The sequence below is a fragment of the Zeugodacus cucurbitae genome, chromosome 4, assembly GCF_028554725.1.
Source record: "Zeugodacus cucurbitae isolate PBARC_wt_2022May chromosome 4, idZeuCucr1.2, whole genome shotgun sequence".
Taxonomy (NCBI): Eukaryota; Metazoa; Arthropoda; class Insecta; order Diptera; family Tephritidae; genus Zeugodacus; species Zeugodacus cucurbitae.
Genome location: NC_071669.1, coordinates 25,782,379 through 25,803,118, shown reverse-complemented (window position 1 = coordinate 25,803,118; position 20,740 = coordinate 25,782,379). Strand labels below are relative to the sequence as shown.

Below are 20,740 nucleotides of genomic sequence, written 5' to 3'. Positions count from 1 at the left end.
TTTTTTTGGTAATATTGCAAAGCAAATACACAAACTTGACGGATGTGGAAGTTAGCAAGAGATTGGAAATTGAAAAAAACTGCAGGAAAAATTAGCAACAAATAAACAAAATGAAACATACATATGTTCAGGAGCCCGGATATTAATAGTGTTGTTAAATTCGATTAGATTGATAAAATTGGTTGCAATTGATGCATTAGTTGACCATTGTTGAAATTATATGCTTATGTTACAAGTCAAATATTTCTCATAAGGACTTTCTTTCTTGTAAAGTAATAATATGAATAAGATAGCTATATATATTTTATGAATACACTATATATGTATGTACATATAGTTCTATTTGAAGATGAACTTTCTTAATTCACTCCTGATTAAACCGCTGAAGTACAAGCAAGTCGCATTCTTTATTTCTTACAGTCCATTCGCGTAAGTACTTAGAAAAATTCTGCCAACAAGGGTTATGGGCCCTTATCGCGTGTGAAAGTTATAAAGAAAAAATAGTTCGTTGTTCGCTAAAGAAAAATTAAAAAAAAAAAAATGAATTCAAATTTCCTAATTGAAAAACTCGACAACGAGAATTATGACGTGTGGAGTATACAAATGAGAAGCATATTGATCAATACAGATCAATGGCTAATGGTTAATGGTGATATAAAGCGTTGTGCTGAAAACGCAGATAAATGGGACTATGATGACCAAAAAGCCCTGGCAAACATAATTCTGTGTGTTAAACCAACAGAAATTACGAACATAAAATCGTGTAAAACATCGGCGGAGGCATGGAAGAAACTTCGAGAAGTACATATGCCATGTGGGCCATTACAAAAAGTTTCGTTATATAAGAAGTTGCTTGGATGCAGTATGTCTGCAAATCAAAGCATGTCGTGTTATCTCACTTCGTTTGTCGAATTGGTAGATAAATTAGCGGAACTGAATATCGAATTAAACGAAGAGCTAAAAGTTATCATATTGCTGTCCAGTTTGCCTGCAGAGTATGAGAACTTCGTAATAGCCATCGAGACTCGTGACAAATTACCGACGTTTAATGTACTAAAAGTCAAGCTTTTAGAAGAAGGTGCCAGAAGGGAACAGCAAATGAATCAGGAGCCATCGCAAGCAGTCTACGCACGTGTTAAAGAATCTGCGCATAGTAGCAACAAAGCATTCGGAAATGCAAAACATAATACGAAATCAAATGAATTCAAAGGAAAGTGTTTCGGTTGTGGTATGAGAGGACATACAATAGCGCAGTGTAAGCGAAAAGCAAAACAGCAAACCAATCAAAGTGTTAAACTGTATGAAGGAGATAATGAACTTTCGTATGCTGTGTATGCAGCAACAGTGGGAGTTAAAAAGGACAAGCATGCTTGGTGTGTCGATAGTGGTGCGACCACTCATATGTGCTGCGACAAAAATATGTTTATTTCGTTTATTAAAAAACAAGAAAAAATAATGTTAGCAGCGGATAATTTCACTTACTCACAAGGTGTCGGTACGGTAAAAATAAGGACAACAGAATGTGCCTTAGAATTGCGTGATGTTTTATTTGTACCTTCACTCAAAATGAACTTTTATTCAGTGAGCAAAGCGATGAAATATAGACATACAGTATTATTCAAAGATTTTTGTGTTGAAATAAAAAACACGAAAGGGTCAACTCTATTGAGAGCCCAGTTACAAGATAAGTTGTTCATTTTTTATGCTCAAATGAATGTTCCAGAAAATATGTTACACAATATGATGTGGCATAATCGATATGGCCACATAAACTTTGAAAGTTTGAAGCAAATCGTCGACAATAATTTGGTTCGTGGATTAAATAAAATAGACATTAATTCTAAAACAAATTGCGATACATGCAATAAATCGAAAATATGTGCAGTGCCTTTTCCTAAGAAGTGTGAAAGAGAAACAAAACAAATACTTGAACTAGTGCACACAGACGTTTGTGGACCGATCAATGTGAAATCAGTGGGTGGTGCACGTTACTTTCTTACTTTCATAGACGATTTTTCGAGAATGATTTTTATATATTCCATAAAAGAAAAGAGCGAAGTGTTTGAAAAGTTTAAAACATTCAAAAATATGGTGGAAAATCAAACGCAAAAAACAATTAAAAAGTTGCGTAGTGACAATGGTACGGAATACACCAATAATAAGTTTAGTGAATTTTTAAAAGAATGCGGAATTAAAAGACAATTGACTGTGCCATATACACCACAACAAAATGGGGTGGCAGAAAGAGTTAACCGCACAATCGTTGAAATGGCTAGAAGCTTATTGGTACATGCTAATTTAAAAGAAGAATTGTGGGGTGAGGCTGTCCATACAGCAGTGTACATACGTAATCGCGCTCCTACAAAGTTATTAAAACATACTACGCCGTACGAAGTATGGTACAATAAAAAGCCGTCGGTGAAACATTTAAGAGTTTTTGGTGCACGAGCTTTTTCATTGGACAAAACGCATCGTGGTAAATTTAGTGCAAAAGGCAAAGAATACGTGTTTGTAGGGTACTCTGAAATTTCAAAAGCCTATCGTCTATATGACAGAGAAACGAGGCAAGTGATAATTCGACGCGATGTAAAATTTATAGAAAACAATGAAGGTCTCGGTATGTGTGAATGTAAAAACAGTACAAAAATCAACGACGATTTGGCAAGAATAATTGTAAGTTTTAACAATTGCAATGAAGAAACAGAACAAGTTGAAAGTTTCGTAAGCTTCACTGATGGTGAAGACGATGAAGTTGAAAATGAACCTCAAAATGATTCACATGACTCAGATAGTGAAATGCGTCGTGGACCTGGTAGACCAAAATTTGTTCATACTGGGAAGGTTGGTCGTCCCAGAAAAGAGTATCAAAAGTTGAATTCTCTTCAGTATGGTGATATAGAAACGCCACATACAGTCAAAGAAGCATTAGCAAGCGAATACTCCTTTGAGTGGGAGAAATCTATGAAAAATGAGTATGCGGCATTGGTAGCAAACAACACTTGGTCAGCAGTAGACCTGCCGAGGGGCCAAAAGGTGATTGGGTCAAAGTGGGTTTTTCGTATAAAACGTAATCCAGATGGAAATATCGAGAAATTCAAGTCGAGATTAGTAGCAAAAGGCTGTAGTCAACAGCTGGGTTTAAATTTTCGCCAGTAATTCGATATGAAACGATTCGTATGCTACTTGCAATCGCTGTTGAGAAAGAGTTGCATTTACATCAAATAGATATCTCAAATGCATATCTAAATAGCGATCTAACTGAAGAAGTTTATATAAGACAGCCGGAAGGTTTTATAGATAGTAAAAATCCGGACAAAGTGCTAAAATTAAACAAAGCTATTTATGGCCTTAACCAGTCAGGTAGAGAGTGGAATAGTACACTCGATATAGCATTGAAGAATTTTGGTTTCAATCCGTGCAAAAGCGAGCCATGTTTGTATGTCAAAGAGCGAGACAAAGTTTATAGCTACATAGCAGTTTATGTTGATGACCTAATATTAGCATGTCCTAGTGAAGAAGAGGTTACAAACATAAAACGCAAACTATCGTCAAAGTTTAAGTTGCAAGATGGCAACACACTTAAGTTCTTTCTTGGTTTCGAAGTAGAACGTGAGGGCAAAACAGGTGCGATTTCTGTGTGTCAGAAAACATATATCAAGGAGTTGTTGAGCGTATACGGTATAACCTCATGTCGTCCAGTAAGCACACCCCTCGATACTGGCTTTCAAATCAGTTGCAAAGATAAGAACTGCTCCAAGGTGGACGTAACAAACTATCAGTCATTAATAGGGTCTTTAATGTACTTGGCCATTTCGACGCGTCCTGACATAATGCATGCAGTAAGCTTATTGGCGCAAAGAAACCAAGATCCTCATTCCGAACATGAAGCTGGCGCAAAGCATGTTCTGCGGTACTTATCAAAAACCGTAGATCTAAAGCTTCATTATTGTAAAAATGGTAAACCGGTAAAAGGCTATGCGGATGCAGATTGGGCTAACAACAATACAGATAGAAAGTCATACACCGGCTATTCGTTCTTTATAGCCGGCAGCGCATTTTCTTGGCAATCCAAGAAGCAAGATGTCGTCGCTTTAAGTAGCACTGAGGCAGAATACATTGCCTTGAGTACAGCAGCAAAAGAAGCAGTGTATCTTCGTCGCTTACTGAAGGAAATGGGTTGCAGTTCCGAAGATCCGATTTTATTGAAAGGCGACAATATGAGCGCTATACAAATTTCGAAGAATCCTGTATTTCATAAGAGAACTAAGCATATAGAAATAAAATATCATTACATTCGTGATGTAGTAGAACGTAAAGAAATTGAATTAGAGTATGTTTCCACAAATGATAATGTATCTGATATTTTTACTAAAAATTTGCAAAAACAAAAACATGTAAAGTTTGTAGATATGCTTGGTCTTAAATATTAATGTTAAGAAATATTTCACTTGAGAAAGAGTGTTGAAATTATATGCTTATGTTACAAGTCAAATATTTCTCATAAGGACTTTCTTTCTTGTAAAGTAATAATATGAATAAGATAGCTATATATATTTTATGAATACACTATATATGTATGTACATATAGTTCTATTTGAAGATGAACTTTCTTAATTCACTCCTGATTAAACCGCTGAAGTACAAGCAAGTCGCATTCTTTATTTCTTACAGTCCATTCGCGTAAGTACTTAGAAAAATTCTGCCAACAACCATAATGCTTCTGTTTACAATACTTAAATGAAATTGTATAACGTAATAAACTCTGACTTTTGCATTACTACTAATAATGGATGATATACATATGAATTATCTTTCAAGCATTAAAGCATTCATCTGGTATTAAGATTATAAACAATTTATAATTTTTACATAAAGCTATGCTATATTTTAACAGAGTAAACAAGATTATTTTATATTATACTACAATGCTGAATGACGTCAATCAATGTTAAGCATTTATCTCACATTTTGTTTACGCGTACCGCTGCGTTTAAATAAATTTTAAAATAAATCTACTTGCACATTTAAAATAACTTTATTATCTATCTTATTGTGGGCATGTATGATGTATGTATACACTATACGTGTACAAAATACTATTTTGAAAATCTAATATATGTAACTCGCACTCCTTCCATTTAAAATAATTTTGTTTTCTTTTATATATGTATGTCACTTTACTTTATTACTACAGAAATGCAGTTCGACACACATCTGCATGGAAACAATATTTCCCAACTTTAACTTTTAGTTATGCTCACATGAGAGCAGAGAAAACAAATTTCGATGATCCCCATTTCTTTCTGAAGTAATTCTTTTACAAAAGCTCAGAGTCAGTGTCAAATATGTATGTATGTATGTTAATTGTCTTTATTTTTGTATATTAAATTTTTATAATAAAATAAAACATTTTTTTAATGGATTTCCAACTTTCATACATTAACAAAATTCTTAAACTACGTTAATCGGCACTAAGGCAGTTCGTTCATTTTATCACAACGCAGTCATTAAATGAATAAAAATATATTTTACACTCTGCTAAAAATTCTGTCTTTGACAAAAATAATACTAACATTTCATTGAAACACTCGGTGAACTAAGCATACAGATACGCATACATAGTACATAAAAGATATTTTAGGGGATTGATTTTATTAATGTGCTGCATTTGACAAGATACCCAAGTATTGGTACTATGTTTTGAATAATTCCGCTCCACTGAGAATAACCTTCAGGCTCTACAAAAACGTATTTTTAATATAGAAATACATAGGCGTGTACATAAAAACGGCATCGCAGTCTTCGAAAATCTACAACAGCCAAAGTCGAATAAAATATATGCGAGAATGCGCTTAAACTGTGGGCAATGAACAGCATATTCCACAGCGTTGAACTTGACAATCACAATCACGCACCAACAGCCGACCAAGTCGATCAGTCAAAGGCAAGTGTCCGCCCTCGACAATAATAACTGCAACATGCTCACTAGCTGCATAAACACCCTCTACATCATTTCCGTCGTCTGTCACTCATCGATAGTGCGCCACCACACCCAATAGCTTAGTAACAGAAAACAAAGCAAAATGGTATGTTGCATACATATATGTATATGTAATTATGTACTATATAAGTATATGTATGTGCACACTTGCTAGGGCTTTCTCTGCTGGCTCCTTTACACTGCGCAATGCAACGCTACCATTGCCATTTCGTTTTCTTTAGTTTCGTTTTAATGAACGCCTAGATAAAGTTGCCGCCACTGTTGTTGTAATTGTTATTTCTGCTTTTATCATTATTATTAGATTTGTTGTTGTTATTGTGGAGTATTTTTAACATTTTATGTTCTTTTATTATTTTATTACATTCCACGGCAAGAGTTGTTGTTGTTTTTTGTTGATGTCGTAACCAGTTCCCGGTGCATTGTTGTTTTCATTTCAATTTTCATTCTACTTACGTTTTGTGCTGGTTCCTTACTTCTTTCTATCACATGCATGTTCTTTATGGTGCCCTTGCCCTTGCAGCCGAACTTCTACTTGCATGTAGACTACATGCGAGAAACCCCGAGGTTTAGGAGATCTGGCGGTGGGGTGAGAGTGCAAACCGCCTGCATTTGTTTGGCTTGAGACGTGACTGTCATCCTTTAATAGATTCCTGTGTTGGCACGACAGAGCTGAATACGATTTCCGAACTGTCATACTCGTAAAATATTTGTAGACAATGCTTAAGCTGACACTAGCATTGAAACTAAGCTCAGCTGAGTGGGATGGCTTTGCCGACTTCGCGTACTGTGCGTCTTCAATGTGGTGACTGTTTGCGAGGCGACCACTACAATACAGTTGAAGTTTTCGTAAGTATTGTAAAAGCCACTTGGCATTGGCGCTGAAGGCTGGCGAGCTTACAGCAATGGAGTTAACGACAGCGTGATGGCAATGAGTGGGACGGACGAGTGGTGAAGCGCCGCAAGAAGTAGCCATGTATGACACTTTCAAGTGGAAGGCGCCTTCTGAGATTGACAATTTGCATCTGCATATGTGCGATTATACTAGATGTGTGTACGTACAATAAGGCATTCGTTGTCATTCATACTGTTTATTTTAAAGTTGCGAAACAAAACTTAAACGAATACAAAATGTCATATTTATAAGTAAAAAGCAAGTCATTCGCTTTAGTTTCTAGTAACAAATGTTGCAACAAAGCGTTAGTACATTCTCATATACATTTGTATATTCGTATTCTTGTTAAAAGGGATCTATTAAAAAGAGAACGGATCACGAACCAAATAAAAAAATCTAATTTTATATAAACGATGAGAAAAAAAATTAATTTATGTTTGGAGAAACATAAGTAAACGGGACGCTGGTAGAAGAACATGAAGAAATAGAAGAGTTTGGGATATCAATGAAATTCTTTATTTCTGTGAAAGTACATTCGATGCCATTAAGTGCGGAACTCGATTTCTTTTTTATGAGCATCACGAGCACGCTTGCAGAAGTCGACTGTTTTCAAGCGCAACTCGGTAGATACTGCTGCAATATCACGTTCGATATTCATACGAAGTTCATATCTCGTCGCTGGATTGTTGGCATAGACTATAGATTTGATTGCTGCCTGACCAATAAAAAATAAATTTTGTACTGTGCTTGTGGAATCAAATTTTTCCACTGGACGCTCAATTGTTGATCTGATAGGACGATTATGACGACCATAGATTGGACGTAGCGCTCTTAAAGTTGAGGCCACTGACTCCTAAATTCGTGAACTTTAATAATTTCGATTCTTTGTCGCATATTAAACGATTTATAAAGTCCATCGTATTTTTGAAAAACCAATAATTAGGAATAGGGCATCTAGGAAAAATTATGACCCGATTTTAACCATTTTTGGTACAGAGACGAACTATTATAAGAAAAATATTCTCTCTGAATTACATTAAAATATCTGAGAGATTTACCTATATTTTCGGTGGATAATTAACCTTATTCACTGAGTTCTTCATGTTCGATATCCGGGGCCTGGAAAAGTTATAGTCCGATTTCGAAAATTTTTCCACAAGTTAAGCCACAGATGATTAACAGTATTTGTGTAAAGTTTTATTCCCCTATCTTCATTGGTTCCTAATGTATATATAGAAAACAAGTAAGGAAGGGCTAAGTTCGGGTGTAACCGAACATTTTATACTCTCGCAATTTATTGATGTAATTTTATAAAGACAACACAATTCGACCCATATATTCGGCATAAAGTTCAATAGAATAACGAAAATCATCATAAATAGTATATGGGGACTGAGGTAATTCCTAAACCGATTTCACTCGTTTTCACCACCAAGATACAATGTATCGAAGACTATACGATCACTTCATTTAATATTACTTATAATTAGGTATATAGGATCTGGGGGAAGTTATGACCCGATTTTTACCATTTCAGGTACAGAGAGAAACTGTTATAAGAAAAAAATTCAGAGGGAATGAATTACATTAAAATATCTGAGGGATTTACCTATATTTTCGGTGAAAAATTAAGCTTAGGCACTGAGTTCTTCATGTTTGATATCAGGGGCCTTGAAAAGTCATGGTCCGATTTTGACAATTTTTCCACAAGTGATGTCACAGCTCAAATACAGTATTTGTGTAAAGTTTTATTCCGCTAGCTTCATTGGTTCCTTATGAATACATTATAAAGTGAACGAATCAGATGGAATTCAAAATTGGGTTATATGGGAAGTAGACGTAGTTGTGAACCGATTTCGCCCATATTCCACCCGTGTCATCAGGGTGTCAAGAAAGTGTTATATACCGAATTTCGTTGAAATCGGTCGAATAGTTCTTGAGATATGGTTTTTGACCCATAAGTGGGCGACGCCACGCCCATTTTCCATTTTGTAAAAAAATCTCAGTGCAGCTTTCTTCTGCCATTTCTAATGTAAAATTTGGTGTTTCTGGCGTTTTTCGTTAGGGAGTTAACCCACTTTTCGTAATTTTCAAGCTAACTTTTGTATGGGAGGTGGGCGTGGTTATTATCCGATTTCTTTCATTTTTGGACTGTATAAGGAAATGGCTAAAAGAAACGACTGCAGAAAGTTTGGCTTATATAGCTTTATTGGTTTGCGAGTTATATACAAAAAAACTTATTTGAGGGCGGGGTAACGCCCACTTTTCCAAAAAAATTACATCCAAATGTGCCCCTCCCTAATGGGATCCTATGTTCCAAATTTCATTTTCATAACTTTATTTATGGCTTAGTTATGACACTGTATAGGTTTTCGGTTTCCTCCATTTTGTGGGCGTGGCAGTGGACCGATTTTGCCCATTTTCGAAAGCAACCTCCTCCGGGTGCCAAGGAACATGTGTTCCAAGTTTCATTAAGATATCTTAATTTTTACTCAAGTTATCGCTTGCACGGACAGACGGACAGACAGACATCCGGATTTCAAATCTACTCGTCATCCTGATCATTTATGTATATATAACCCCATATCTAACTCTTATATTTCTTGGTGACACAAACAACCGTTATGTGAACAAAACTATGATACTCTGTGCAACAGGTTGCGAGAGTATAAAAATGTACAGATAGAAAAAAAATTAGTTATATGGGAAGTAGCCGTACTTGTGAACCGAAAAAAGTTTAGTGTTTCTGACGTGAGTTAACTCACTTTTGGACTTATTAAGAAGTAGCTAAAATAAACGACTGCAGAAGGTTTGGTTTATATAGCTTTACTGGTTTTCGAGATATATACAAAAAACCTATTTGGAAGCGGGGCCACGCCCACTTCACAAAAAAATTACACACAAATATGTACCTCCCTAATGTGATCCTCTGTACGAAATTTTATTATTTTATTCCGTCGTTTTCCAATATACATATGTATGTCTCTAGGGTCAATCACTTGTCGATTAAATCGATTTTTTTTATATCGATCTTGACATTTTTGTCAACATTAACGCAACAAAATATTTGTAGAGATCTGTTTGCATCCCAAACTTTTTCTCAACTGAAAATGTCACTTTTTGAGCCAAATTCTAAATACTTTCATAACTTCATTTATGGCTTAGTTATGACGTTTTATAAGTTTTCGGGTGCCAAGGAATACGTGTTCCAAGTTTCATTAAGATATCTCAATTTTTACTCAACTTATCGCTTGCACGGACAGACAGATGGACGGACAGACATCCGGATTTCAACTACACTCGTCATCCTGATCATTTATATATATATAACCCCATGTCTAACTCTTTTATTTCTGGGTGATACAAACAACCGTTATTTGGACAAAACTATAATACTCTGTGTAACATGTTACGAGAGTATAAAAAACATAGCGCTATATAAATATATACAAGGAATATATATACTTATGTGCATATGTACGTACATATTGGCGTTGCATAAAGTAAGCATGAATTGCAATTAAACTGAAATCATTAGTGCCAAAGCTTTTAAGTTTATTTATAATGTCAAACACACCTAGAATACTGTCATGAAAACATTTTCATTTATTTAGTGCTAGCTATCGCCCCACGAAATATAAAACACTACACAAACTACAACAAAAATGAAAGTAAAAATAAACGAAATCAGCTGTGCACGCAATCTTGAACATTTCTGTCGCTTTTTTATAACGTCCATCCCTACACTTCCTTAAATAAGCAAACATTTTGGAAAAGGCAACACCACAATTAAAAACATCAAAGAATATGTTTATAAGCAACTTTCTTAAACACATTTGAAAGCATATGTGCGTAGAAATATATACATGTATATAAAACACATACATATGCACATACAAGAACATGTAGGTATGAGGGTACATTGTAGGCAATCACCAGATGTTAAGGAATGGTAGGAGGGAGACTTCTGAGTAGCGTAAAAAAGGGAAACCCCAAAGGAAGAAAGAACGTGTTAAGTGCTAAATGACTTTCATAAGACAAAGCTATGTCCACTGTTGTTACAACACGCTAGAAGACAGAAAAATATAGCGAACGTAATTTAGTAATTAACGCTAATTTAATTATGAAATAAACAAATCATTATTCAAACATTTTAAGAAACTATTACTATTCCAAAATGTGAAATACAAAATAGGCCCGATATCCTTCGCCAAAAAAAATTATATAAATGACAGTTACACTAATGAAAAGGTTTGTCCTTCATTTTATAGCAATTTATGACAGTAGGGAGTAAAATTGATGAATTATTAAAATATTGAATTGATATTACTTATCAAACAACACTTCGATCAACACATCCAATAAACAGTTCTGGAAAAAAATTTTAAATTTATAAAATATTTTTTGTCGGTTTTTATATAATTTTTTTAGGTAAGAAAGTAAGTTATAGATCGTAACCCCTTTATTTTATAACTGTTCAAAAGTTGTTATTGCAAGTATTCTACAGTGTTAAGCATTTAAGTAAACTAATAAAATAGAATTGTAGATTTGTGATCATGTTTATGCTAATAAGGGGAAAACACCACTATCCGTACTTGTTATGCTTAAACTGCATCTCAAAACTGTTTACTGTGGCACAACAGCCAAACAAACATATGTGTATATGTGTATGAAACTGGTATGTGACCCACTTAGTTGGTGGCACAACACCCACCCAGTAACATGTTGGATTTCTTCTTCTTCTTCTATTTGATCAACCGATATTTTGTAATGAATACTACAAAGAGAAATTTACATTACAAACGAAGAGAGCAGAGTATACGAAAAAAATACCAAAACAAATCAAGGGGATAAAAAGCAGGTTACAAATATGCGTTAGAGACTAAATGCGTTAAGACCCAAAAAATTATTTGAACGTTAATTTAATACACCGTAGGAAAAAAATTCGTAGTTAGTAAGGTAGAAAAGGTTACAAGTTGGGCAAGCACTTACTGAGCCCCACGTGCTTCAATGTATAAGTGAACTTGAAGCAACACAAAATATTGTAAGAACATTTTTTAAACTTATTCCATACGCAACGAGCATTCACATGCCTTTTTAGGCCACGAACTGTTCCACCTCTGGTCACTCTAACGCCTATTATCACCACATGCTTACACATTCAATCAACTATTCTAAGACTTTGGTTTTATGCACCGCAGCAAAAACAAAGTCAGCATCAGTGTCAACGCCAACACCAGTTATGGCACCACAAGACCTGACAACAGCAACAGGAATCCACAAAGGCAGCAACAAAAACAACTACTACTACGATAAGCAAATACTTATTGGTCACCTTCGTATTTTTTTCTTCTCCAAAGCAACAGCGGTTGTCGGCAACACGAAGTTGGAGTAGTGAGCAAACTTTGAATTTTGTAAAAATTTGTAATGTAAAGCACTACAGCAACAATAACAACAACCACAACCAATTTCGAGCTAACAAAAAATTATGTGTGTGAGTTTGATTTCCAGAGTAGAAAAATCTGAGAGACGTGTTGCGGTTTTCGGATTTCATCTTGCCTCCAACCACACATAAACACACATCGGCAACCGCATATCAGCGTAAGCATTTCTTACAAATCAAGGTGTTGTTATTGTTGTCGTTAGCGCTGTTGGTTGATTGGATTATTGACTAGAGCTGACTGGTTGGTTGGGTTTCACGGATGCCGTGTTGCATTTGAAAAACTGGTTCCGTTTACGCTTAGCTCATAGCCAGCCAACGTAATCCAATGCGCCGCGTTGATCACGGTGGCTACTAATGCTTCTTAAGTGCTGCCTTTTCTGCCACATCGTTGTCCAACATTTGCGTCTAATTTACAAATTAAATAGCGACTAATTTCCCCATGATTGAATGCATTCAAGCGTCAGTGGAACGCCGATCATATCTAATTGCTTGCTGTATGCTCGTTGTTTGTGTTTTGAAAGCGCGCCTCTTGCTGCCGCCAGTGTGGTCTCTTCTTTTTTCGGTTCCTTCCAATGGTTTTGGTAATCGCGCTATTTTTTAACAATTAGACTGAGTTTAAAAGCGCTGCCTTAAGTTGAATAAATGGAATCGCAATTTAGACACGTGCCCCTATTTTAGTGAGAACAGAAACTTATAGTTTCCTAACAAAATTTGGTATTTCGAATTTAAACTAATTTTAGTTGAAGCTTGATAAGCATTGCCAACTTAAAAAAAAAATTGACATATTTTAAACGAAAGTTTAAAAAAATACATTGAAAGTTTAAAACAAACAAGATTTTATTTGCCCAAAGGAATATGCTACGTATATAGAAAAGATTCGTGATCATTCGAATCCATTGAAGCTTCCAAGCACTAAGTATGTCAATGTTGTATATGGCTATTGTGGCTTTTTAATATTTGTTGCAGATTCATAAATTATTTTCATTGGAAGATGGAGTCATACGTAGAAGTTCACGTAAGTGAGGAAAGTTTCTGACTGCCATTCACTTGGGAGTGGCCAGGAACGATTCTTTTACATGTGGCTCAAGCAGCTCACAACTTCCGGTCTTAGACCAAGTATCCTCTGGGTAGCCAACAGACATCCGTCTGGAAGCGAGCTAAAGTGAGAAGGCGAATCCCGCTTATGCGGTTGTGCGTAGGGCTTGGGACCCACCACATAAAAACGAATAACCAGTGAATAAGAAACACAGGCCTCGGATGAGAAACCCCCCTTTTGATGACGACCACGGCAAACGTATAAAGGACTATGATTTAAGGGCATGCACCTGGAATGTCCGGACCCTTAAATGGGAAGGTGCCTCTGCCCAGCTGGTTGATGTCCTCGTAAGAGTAAAGGCTGACATCACCGCAATCCAAGAAATGCGATGGACGGGACAAGGCGGAAGAAGGTGGGTCCTTGTGACATCTACTACAGCGGCCATATAAAGGAGCGCAAATTCGGTGTGGGATTCGTGGTGGGAGAGAGACTCCGTCGTCGAGTCCTTGCATTCACTCCGGTGGATGAACGTCTAGCCACAATCCGCATCAAAGCGAGGTTCTTCAACATATCGCTGATTTGCGCCCACGCCCCGACGGAAGAGAAGGACGAAGTGATCAAAGATACCTTCTATGAGCGCCTAGAACGTACCTATGAGCGCTGCCCCCGCCACGATGTCAAAATCGTGCTTGGCGATTTCAACGCTAGGGTGGGTAAAGAAGGTGTCTTTGGCACAACAGTCGGAAAATTCAGCCTCCATGACGAAACATCACCAAACGGTCTGAGGCTGATCGACTTCGCCGGGGCCCGAAATATGGTCATCTGTAGTACTAGATTCCAGCATAAGAAAATCCATCAAGCTACTTGGCTGTCCCCGGATCGAATCACTCGCAACCAGATCGATCATGTTGTGATAGATGGACGACATGTCTCCAGTGTTTTTGATGTGCGTACGCTTCGTGGTCCCAACATCGACTCGGACCACTATCTTGTAGCAGCTAAGATACGCACCCGCCTCTGTGTAGAAAAGCGCACACGTCAACAAACACAAGGAAGGTTCGACATCGAGAAGCTGCAATCACAACCGACAGCCGAACGATTTTCTACTCGACTTGCACTCCTGCTCTCTGAGAGCACTCATCAGCATCTCGGTATAAGGGAGCTGTGGGACGGCATATCAAACTCCTTACGTAGAGCTGCAACCGAAACCATTGGCTTTCGGAAAAGCCAAAAAAACAGCTGGTATGATGAGGATTGTCGTCTCGCAGTGGAGAGAAAACAGACTGCCTACCTCGCAATGTTGCGATCGACCGCAACACGAGCGGTATGGGAAAGATACCGAGAGCTGAAGAGGGAAGCGAGACGCATTTGCAGAAAAAGAAAGAAAGAGGCAGAAATGCGTAAGTATGAAGAGCTTGACAAGCTGGCCGACAGGGGTAATGCTCGAAAATTTTACGAAAAGATCCGGCGACTAACTGAAGGTTTCAAGACCGGAGCACACTCCTGTAGGACCCCCAGCGGTGATCTAGTGGTTGATGACCAGAGTATACTGTGTTTGTGGAGGGAACACTTCTCCAGCCTGCTGAATGGCAGTGAAAGTACAACACCAGGAGATGGCGAACCCGATTCCCCAATCGATGATGGAACAGATGTTTCATTGCCCGACCGTGAAGAAATTAGAATAGCAATTACCCGCTTGAAGAACAACAAGGCGGCGGGGGCCGATGACCCCACATTCTGCGCCAATTACCGTGGGATGTTAAGGACATCGCTTATAAGGTTCAATCGAGCGTATTGTGTGAAAGACTAAAGCCCACCGTTAACAAACTGATTGGACCTTATCAGTATGGCTTTAGATCTCGAAAATCTACATCTGACCAGATATTCACCATGCGCCAAATCTTGGAGAAGACCCGTGAAAAAAGGATCGACACACACCATCTATTTGTCGACTTTAAAGCTGCTTTCGACAGCACGAAAAGGAGCTGCCTTTATGCCGCGATGTCTGAATTTGGTATCCCCGCAAAACTAATACGGCTGTGTAAGTTGACGTTGAGCAACACCAAAAGCTCCGTCAGGATCGGGAAGGACCTCTCCGAGCCGTTCGATACCAAACGAGGTTTCAGACAAGGTGACTCGCTATCGTGCGACTTCTTTAACTTGATGCTGGAGAAAATTATAAGAGCTGCAGAGCTAAATAGAGAAGGAACAATCTTCTACAAGAGAGTACAGCTACTGGCGTACGCCGATGATATTGATATCATTGGAAACAACACCCGCGCCGTTAGTTCTGCTTTTTCCCGCCTGGATAAGGAAGCGAAGCGAATGGGTCTGGTGAACGAGGACAAGACGAAATATCTCCTGTCATCAAACAAACAGTCAGCGCATTCGCGTCTTGGCTCCCACGTCACTGTTGACAGTCATAACTTTGAAGTTGTAGATAATTTCGTATACCTAGGAACCAACATTAACACCGATAATAATGTCAGCCTTGAAATCCAACGCAGAATCACTCTTGCCAACAGGTGCTACTATGGACTGAGTAAGCAATTGAAAAGTAAAGTCCTCTCTCGACGAACAAAAACTAAACTCTACAAGTCCCTCATCATTCCCGTCCTACTTTATGGTGCAGAAGCGTGGACGGTGTCAACATCCGATGAGACGGCACTAGGAGTTTTCGAGAGAAAAGTTTTGCGGAAGATTTACGGTCCCTTAAACATTGGCAACGGCGAATACCGCAGAAGATGGAATGATGAGCTGTATGTGTTGTTCGACGACATAGACATAGTCCAGCGAATAAAAAGACAGCGGCTACGCTGGCTGGGTCATGTTGTTCGAATGGATGAAAGTGCCCCAGCTCTGAAAGTTTTCGATGCAGTACCCGCTGGTGGAAGCCGAGGAAGAGGGAGACCTCCACTCCGGTGGAAGGACCAGGTGGAGAAGGACCTGTCTTCACTTGGTATTACCAATTGGCGCCAAACCGCCAAAAGGAGAGATGCGTGGCGCACTGTTGTGGACTCGGCTATAACCGCGTAAGCGGTTTCTACGCCAGTTAAGAAGAAGAAGAGGGTACACCAATTTCTGTTCGACAGAAAAAAATTGTAACCGCGCACACTTTATACACACTTTATAAAAAAATCACAAATTAATTCGAGCTGAACTATTGAATTTTCGTTCATAATTTTACACGTTTGCCTTAAATATATTTTTTTTCCAATAATCCGTTCAATTTTTTTTAATTACGATAAAAGATTTAAAAAATAGTCGATTATATATAATATTATAAATAACACAAAGTCTGCCGCCTTAACTTGAAAAATTTTGAACTAATGAAGTGTAGCTGAAGCGAATAAAACTGCAACTGTTAAAACGGTAGAAGATTCCACAGTTTCTTTAAAGGAATATACCCCACACATAGAGTATAAGTATAAGCATTAATTGCATTTGAATACTTTGCATTTATTTTGCAAGTACACAAAGACCTTCGTCATATTATTGCCTAACAAGTCCTTTATCATTTCGTTTAAAAAATTTATAAAATCAACAATGAGTTACAACAATGAATTAATGCGTTGACCTCCACATTGTGGAATGACTGACTCAATCAATTTAAGTTTAATTGAAGGCTTATTGCGAAAACGAAATCAAAACATGGAAATATAATAGTCACGCCTTAAGCACGCCCTTCATTAACACATGACAAGCAGGGATAATTCGAAAATGTGTATTGTGTTTAAAAAACTTAACTATTTGCATATAACTTTAGGGTGGCACAGTAAAAAACAGACTTACATACATTACATTGCATTTTTGTTTTCACAAATAAAATTATTTGTAAAAAATTTGTATGACGAGGACAATACCCTCCTAGATTAGCCACCATAACAGTTACAACAACAACATTCCACTCTTACGTCTGCTATTTCGCCACAGTCTTACTTCATCCTAACTGAAGATCATTCTTCCACGATTTCTATCACTAATTCCTTTATTTGAAAATGCAAGTATTCAAAGCAATCAGAGATAAGATTTGAAAACCTTGAAAGTAAATTAAAGAAATTTGTACGATTATTATCGAGTACGTTCTCTCACATCTTCAACATGTGTGCAATTCCTGAAAGAGCTCACAATCACTAATGACTTACTCATTGTAGCGTAATGTGATGCGTCTTTTTGTGCCACAAAGCAAACGCTGATGTATAACCTTAACATAAATAATAATTAAAAATTTAAACAAAGCAAATTACGTTTCATAGGGCAAGCGTTTCACGATAAAAAAATGCATAAAAAAATTCAAAGTGAAGTAATCGCTTATTTTGCGTTCTGCAAAGGGGCTCAGCATCCCAGCACTTTTAAATTTGGTTCGCTAGTCACAACGTTGCGGTGATGCGGAGCACTCAAAATGCTCAATTGACAATTAGTCATACTCTTCATGAAAACCGCATGCGAAATGAAAGTGAAATTGTTTTATTGAGATTTCAGGAAATAAATATGTATGCCTTTGACAACAAACAAAAGTAGCTTGAGTTGACTTAATTTGAAATTTTTATTTGAAACCATGCCGATTCAGTCATTCAAGACTCAATCATCGACATTTTGATTTATTTTAAACAATTCCTTACAATCTATAGTTATAAATACATGTTATGTATAGAGAAGAGAGTTAAGTATAATCCCTGGTTAAGTATAAACCTAGGTTTTCTCTATAAAACAATCCATATAGGCTACAGTACATATGCACTTACTACTACACGGTTTTATACATTTCAGTTTGGTGTTATCATTATTTGATAGTGGATTAGCGTATAATCTTTTTTCATTCATATTCTCTGTTGAAAACAGAACACAAATTTTCTTTGTAAACACACTTGTTGTATTCATTCTTAATGGCGAAGCTGCCTCCCAGTGTTCCTTATCACAGTTCAAGCTCGTTTACAAATATATTTGTTTTAGAATTTTCGAAATCTACAAATTGCTTGACCGGCTGTATTAATCTACTGAATAAGTGTGTAAGTCTGGAGATGATGTCAGCACTTATTTTTATATGCGCTGACTAAGTACTTAACGCTTAAACCCACATTAGCGCTCAAAGGCAATCAGTTTAATATACATACATATATTATATTTGTATTCTTTTAGTACGCGTTCTTATATATTTTTAAACAAACATAACAAGTACTTTAACACAGTTTTTAAAATTCAAGCATTATCCAGATAAAAATGTATGTATTACCAGTTAAAATATCATTTATTTGAGAAATAAAATAAAATCGTAAAAATATATCTTAGTAACATTAGAAATCTAATTACGATATAAAATATTATTGTCAATGGAAAATTAATCAATAAAAAAATATTTTATTAGTTAATTAACTTTAGCATTAATTTGTATGTAGTGGGGGAATCCTTAATTTCAACTATTTATGATATTTATATAAAACTAACTAAAAATAGATACATCCCAAGCGCTAATTCCTCAACCGAGCCCAGACAAAGGCAACGACCTAATCTGTCAAATGAAAATATTGTCATGCGTTCGTAAAACAACAAAGCGGCACAAGCCCATGTAAAAGAGTATAAAACATGCGTTTGGATGTGTATTGAATGCACCAAAAGAATGTACAAGCAATTCGTATTGTACGAATGTGTGACCAAAATAAAACATATTTAAATTCTTTGATTTCTTGCTACCTAGAAATGAAGTGGAATGCACGAAAATCTACTTTTTAATCGTAGGTAAATCGAAAATTAAAAGAATATGGTGAAGACAAGAAAGAAATCGAATTCTTACGAGAAATATGTATAAAATACGGTATGTCCAAAACTCAACAGGACACTTTGAAGTCATGAGAACTTGCTTTGCAAATGTGATTTTTTTAAAATGTACTCTAAAGCCGTTGGATGTATTAAAAAAAAAATAAATTATAATACTTTATCAACTACAAAATGCCAATAAGTAAACTAGTTATGATTTGCCTGGGTCAAATCGAAGCACAACATTCCTAGGCGACCTAATGGACATCTATGGTTTATGTTCAAATCATAATTACAACTAAATGGAAATTTTTAAGAAATAGATGAAATGTTTTTTTCTATTTTAATCAACATTTCTTATATCACCCCAATTTTTTCAGTATATATGTATATTATTATATTTGTTATTAATGGTTTTATAATTCCCCCCGTTGTATTTATGAACCAATCTTTATTTGTAAACAAAAATTACTTGTGACTTACCAAAACTTTTGCGAAACGCCTATCCAATTCATCTGTGGTTGGCATCGGTTGCTGACTTCTACTGCGAACACTTGGTTGACGCACATGGTGATACTGAGAACTCGGACCGATGTCATAATGTAAATCTTGTTTTTGCAGAAAGCCACCAGTAGCTGTGGTTATGCCATTTTTATGTGATATTGAACAATTCCCGTTGCCATGATCATGATTGTTACCTGCTCCACCGCCTTCTTCTACCAGCGCATCACTGGTAGAGATGTGGCGTGAGCTGACTGCACCCATTATAGATGCGAAGCGACTAACGCTCGCGCCGCCACCGGGTCCTGGTCCGGATACGCCGGAGCCACCACTGCTATCCGCCGATGATGTTACTGCACCACCCCCACCACCGCCAAGCGCAGCGTTTAATGAGGATACAACAGCACCCCACACTGTCGTATGGACAGTGCGGCACAGTGCACGAGTTTTCTCGGGGCAACTTGATAGTTGCTCTTTCAGTTCGTTGAACAGATCCAAAATTTATCTTTTAAACAATCAGATTTTGAAATATAATTACGTTGATTTTTACTGCGACGCGTAACGTTATCGGTTGAATATAACAGGAGTACTACTTCGTTTTTAGTACGGTTGGTATGGTGGTGGCAACTGCAAGCTACAAACATGTGTTATTTTAGTACGACAGTATACCGTTTGTGATTAATTTAATTTATTATGCGATAGACTAGATATGAGAGATTTTAATAATTTTTGGTAATAGAAAGGCCATTCGTTTTGCTCTGATAATATCGTTTTCAGAAAAGATGATTGATTTTATGTATTTCTTTAGAAAATATAATTACACATTTGCCAATTTTCACGAATTATGCTTTTTCAAAACTTTAATTCACTGATGATTTTGAATAACAATGCATTTTCCAATTTATATAGGTTTGACATGCAATAACAATTTCAATTTCTTTTCCTCAATTTCTTTATAGCAAGTGTTGGTAACTGAATATAACTTAAATATATGTAAAAACTTTAAATATACATATCTATATGCAAAACCTTTTCTAGTTTTATTCTTTTGATTAATTATTCAATGATATAGAAAATAAGTATTTATATACTTCATTTGTACACATTCGCATT

General features: G+C 36.6%; 1 protein-coding gene across 9 annotated transcripts in view; it reads right to left on the bottom strand.

Annotated features, from left to right (window-relative positions):
* LOC105219347 (formin-like protein) overlaps nt 1–20,740 on the bottom strand; it is a 68,715-nt gene that overhangs the window by 47,191 nt on the left and 784 nt on the right. For 6 of the 9 annotated variants that reach the window (XR_008470810.1, XR_008470809.1, XM_054228770.1 and 3 more), the window contains exon 1: nt 19,610–20,609. Coding sequence is in view for 7 of the 9 variants with exons in the window: in XM_054228770.1 (XP_054084745.1) it covers nt 19,610–19,891 (282 nt within the window). In the remaining 2 variants the exon portion in view is untranslated. Of the gene's footprint in view, nt 1–19,609; nt 20,610–20,740 lie in introns of those variants that run through there. The other 3 variants (XM_011195413.3, XM_011195410.3, XM_011195412.3) reach the window with 2 other exon arrangements.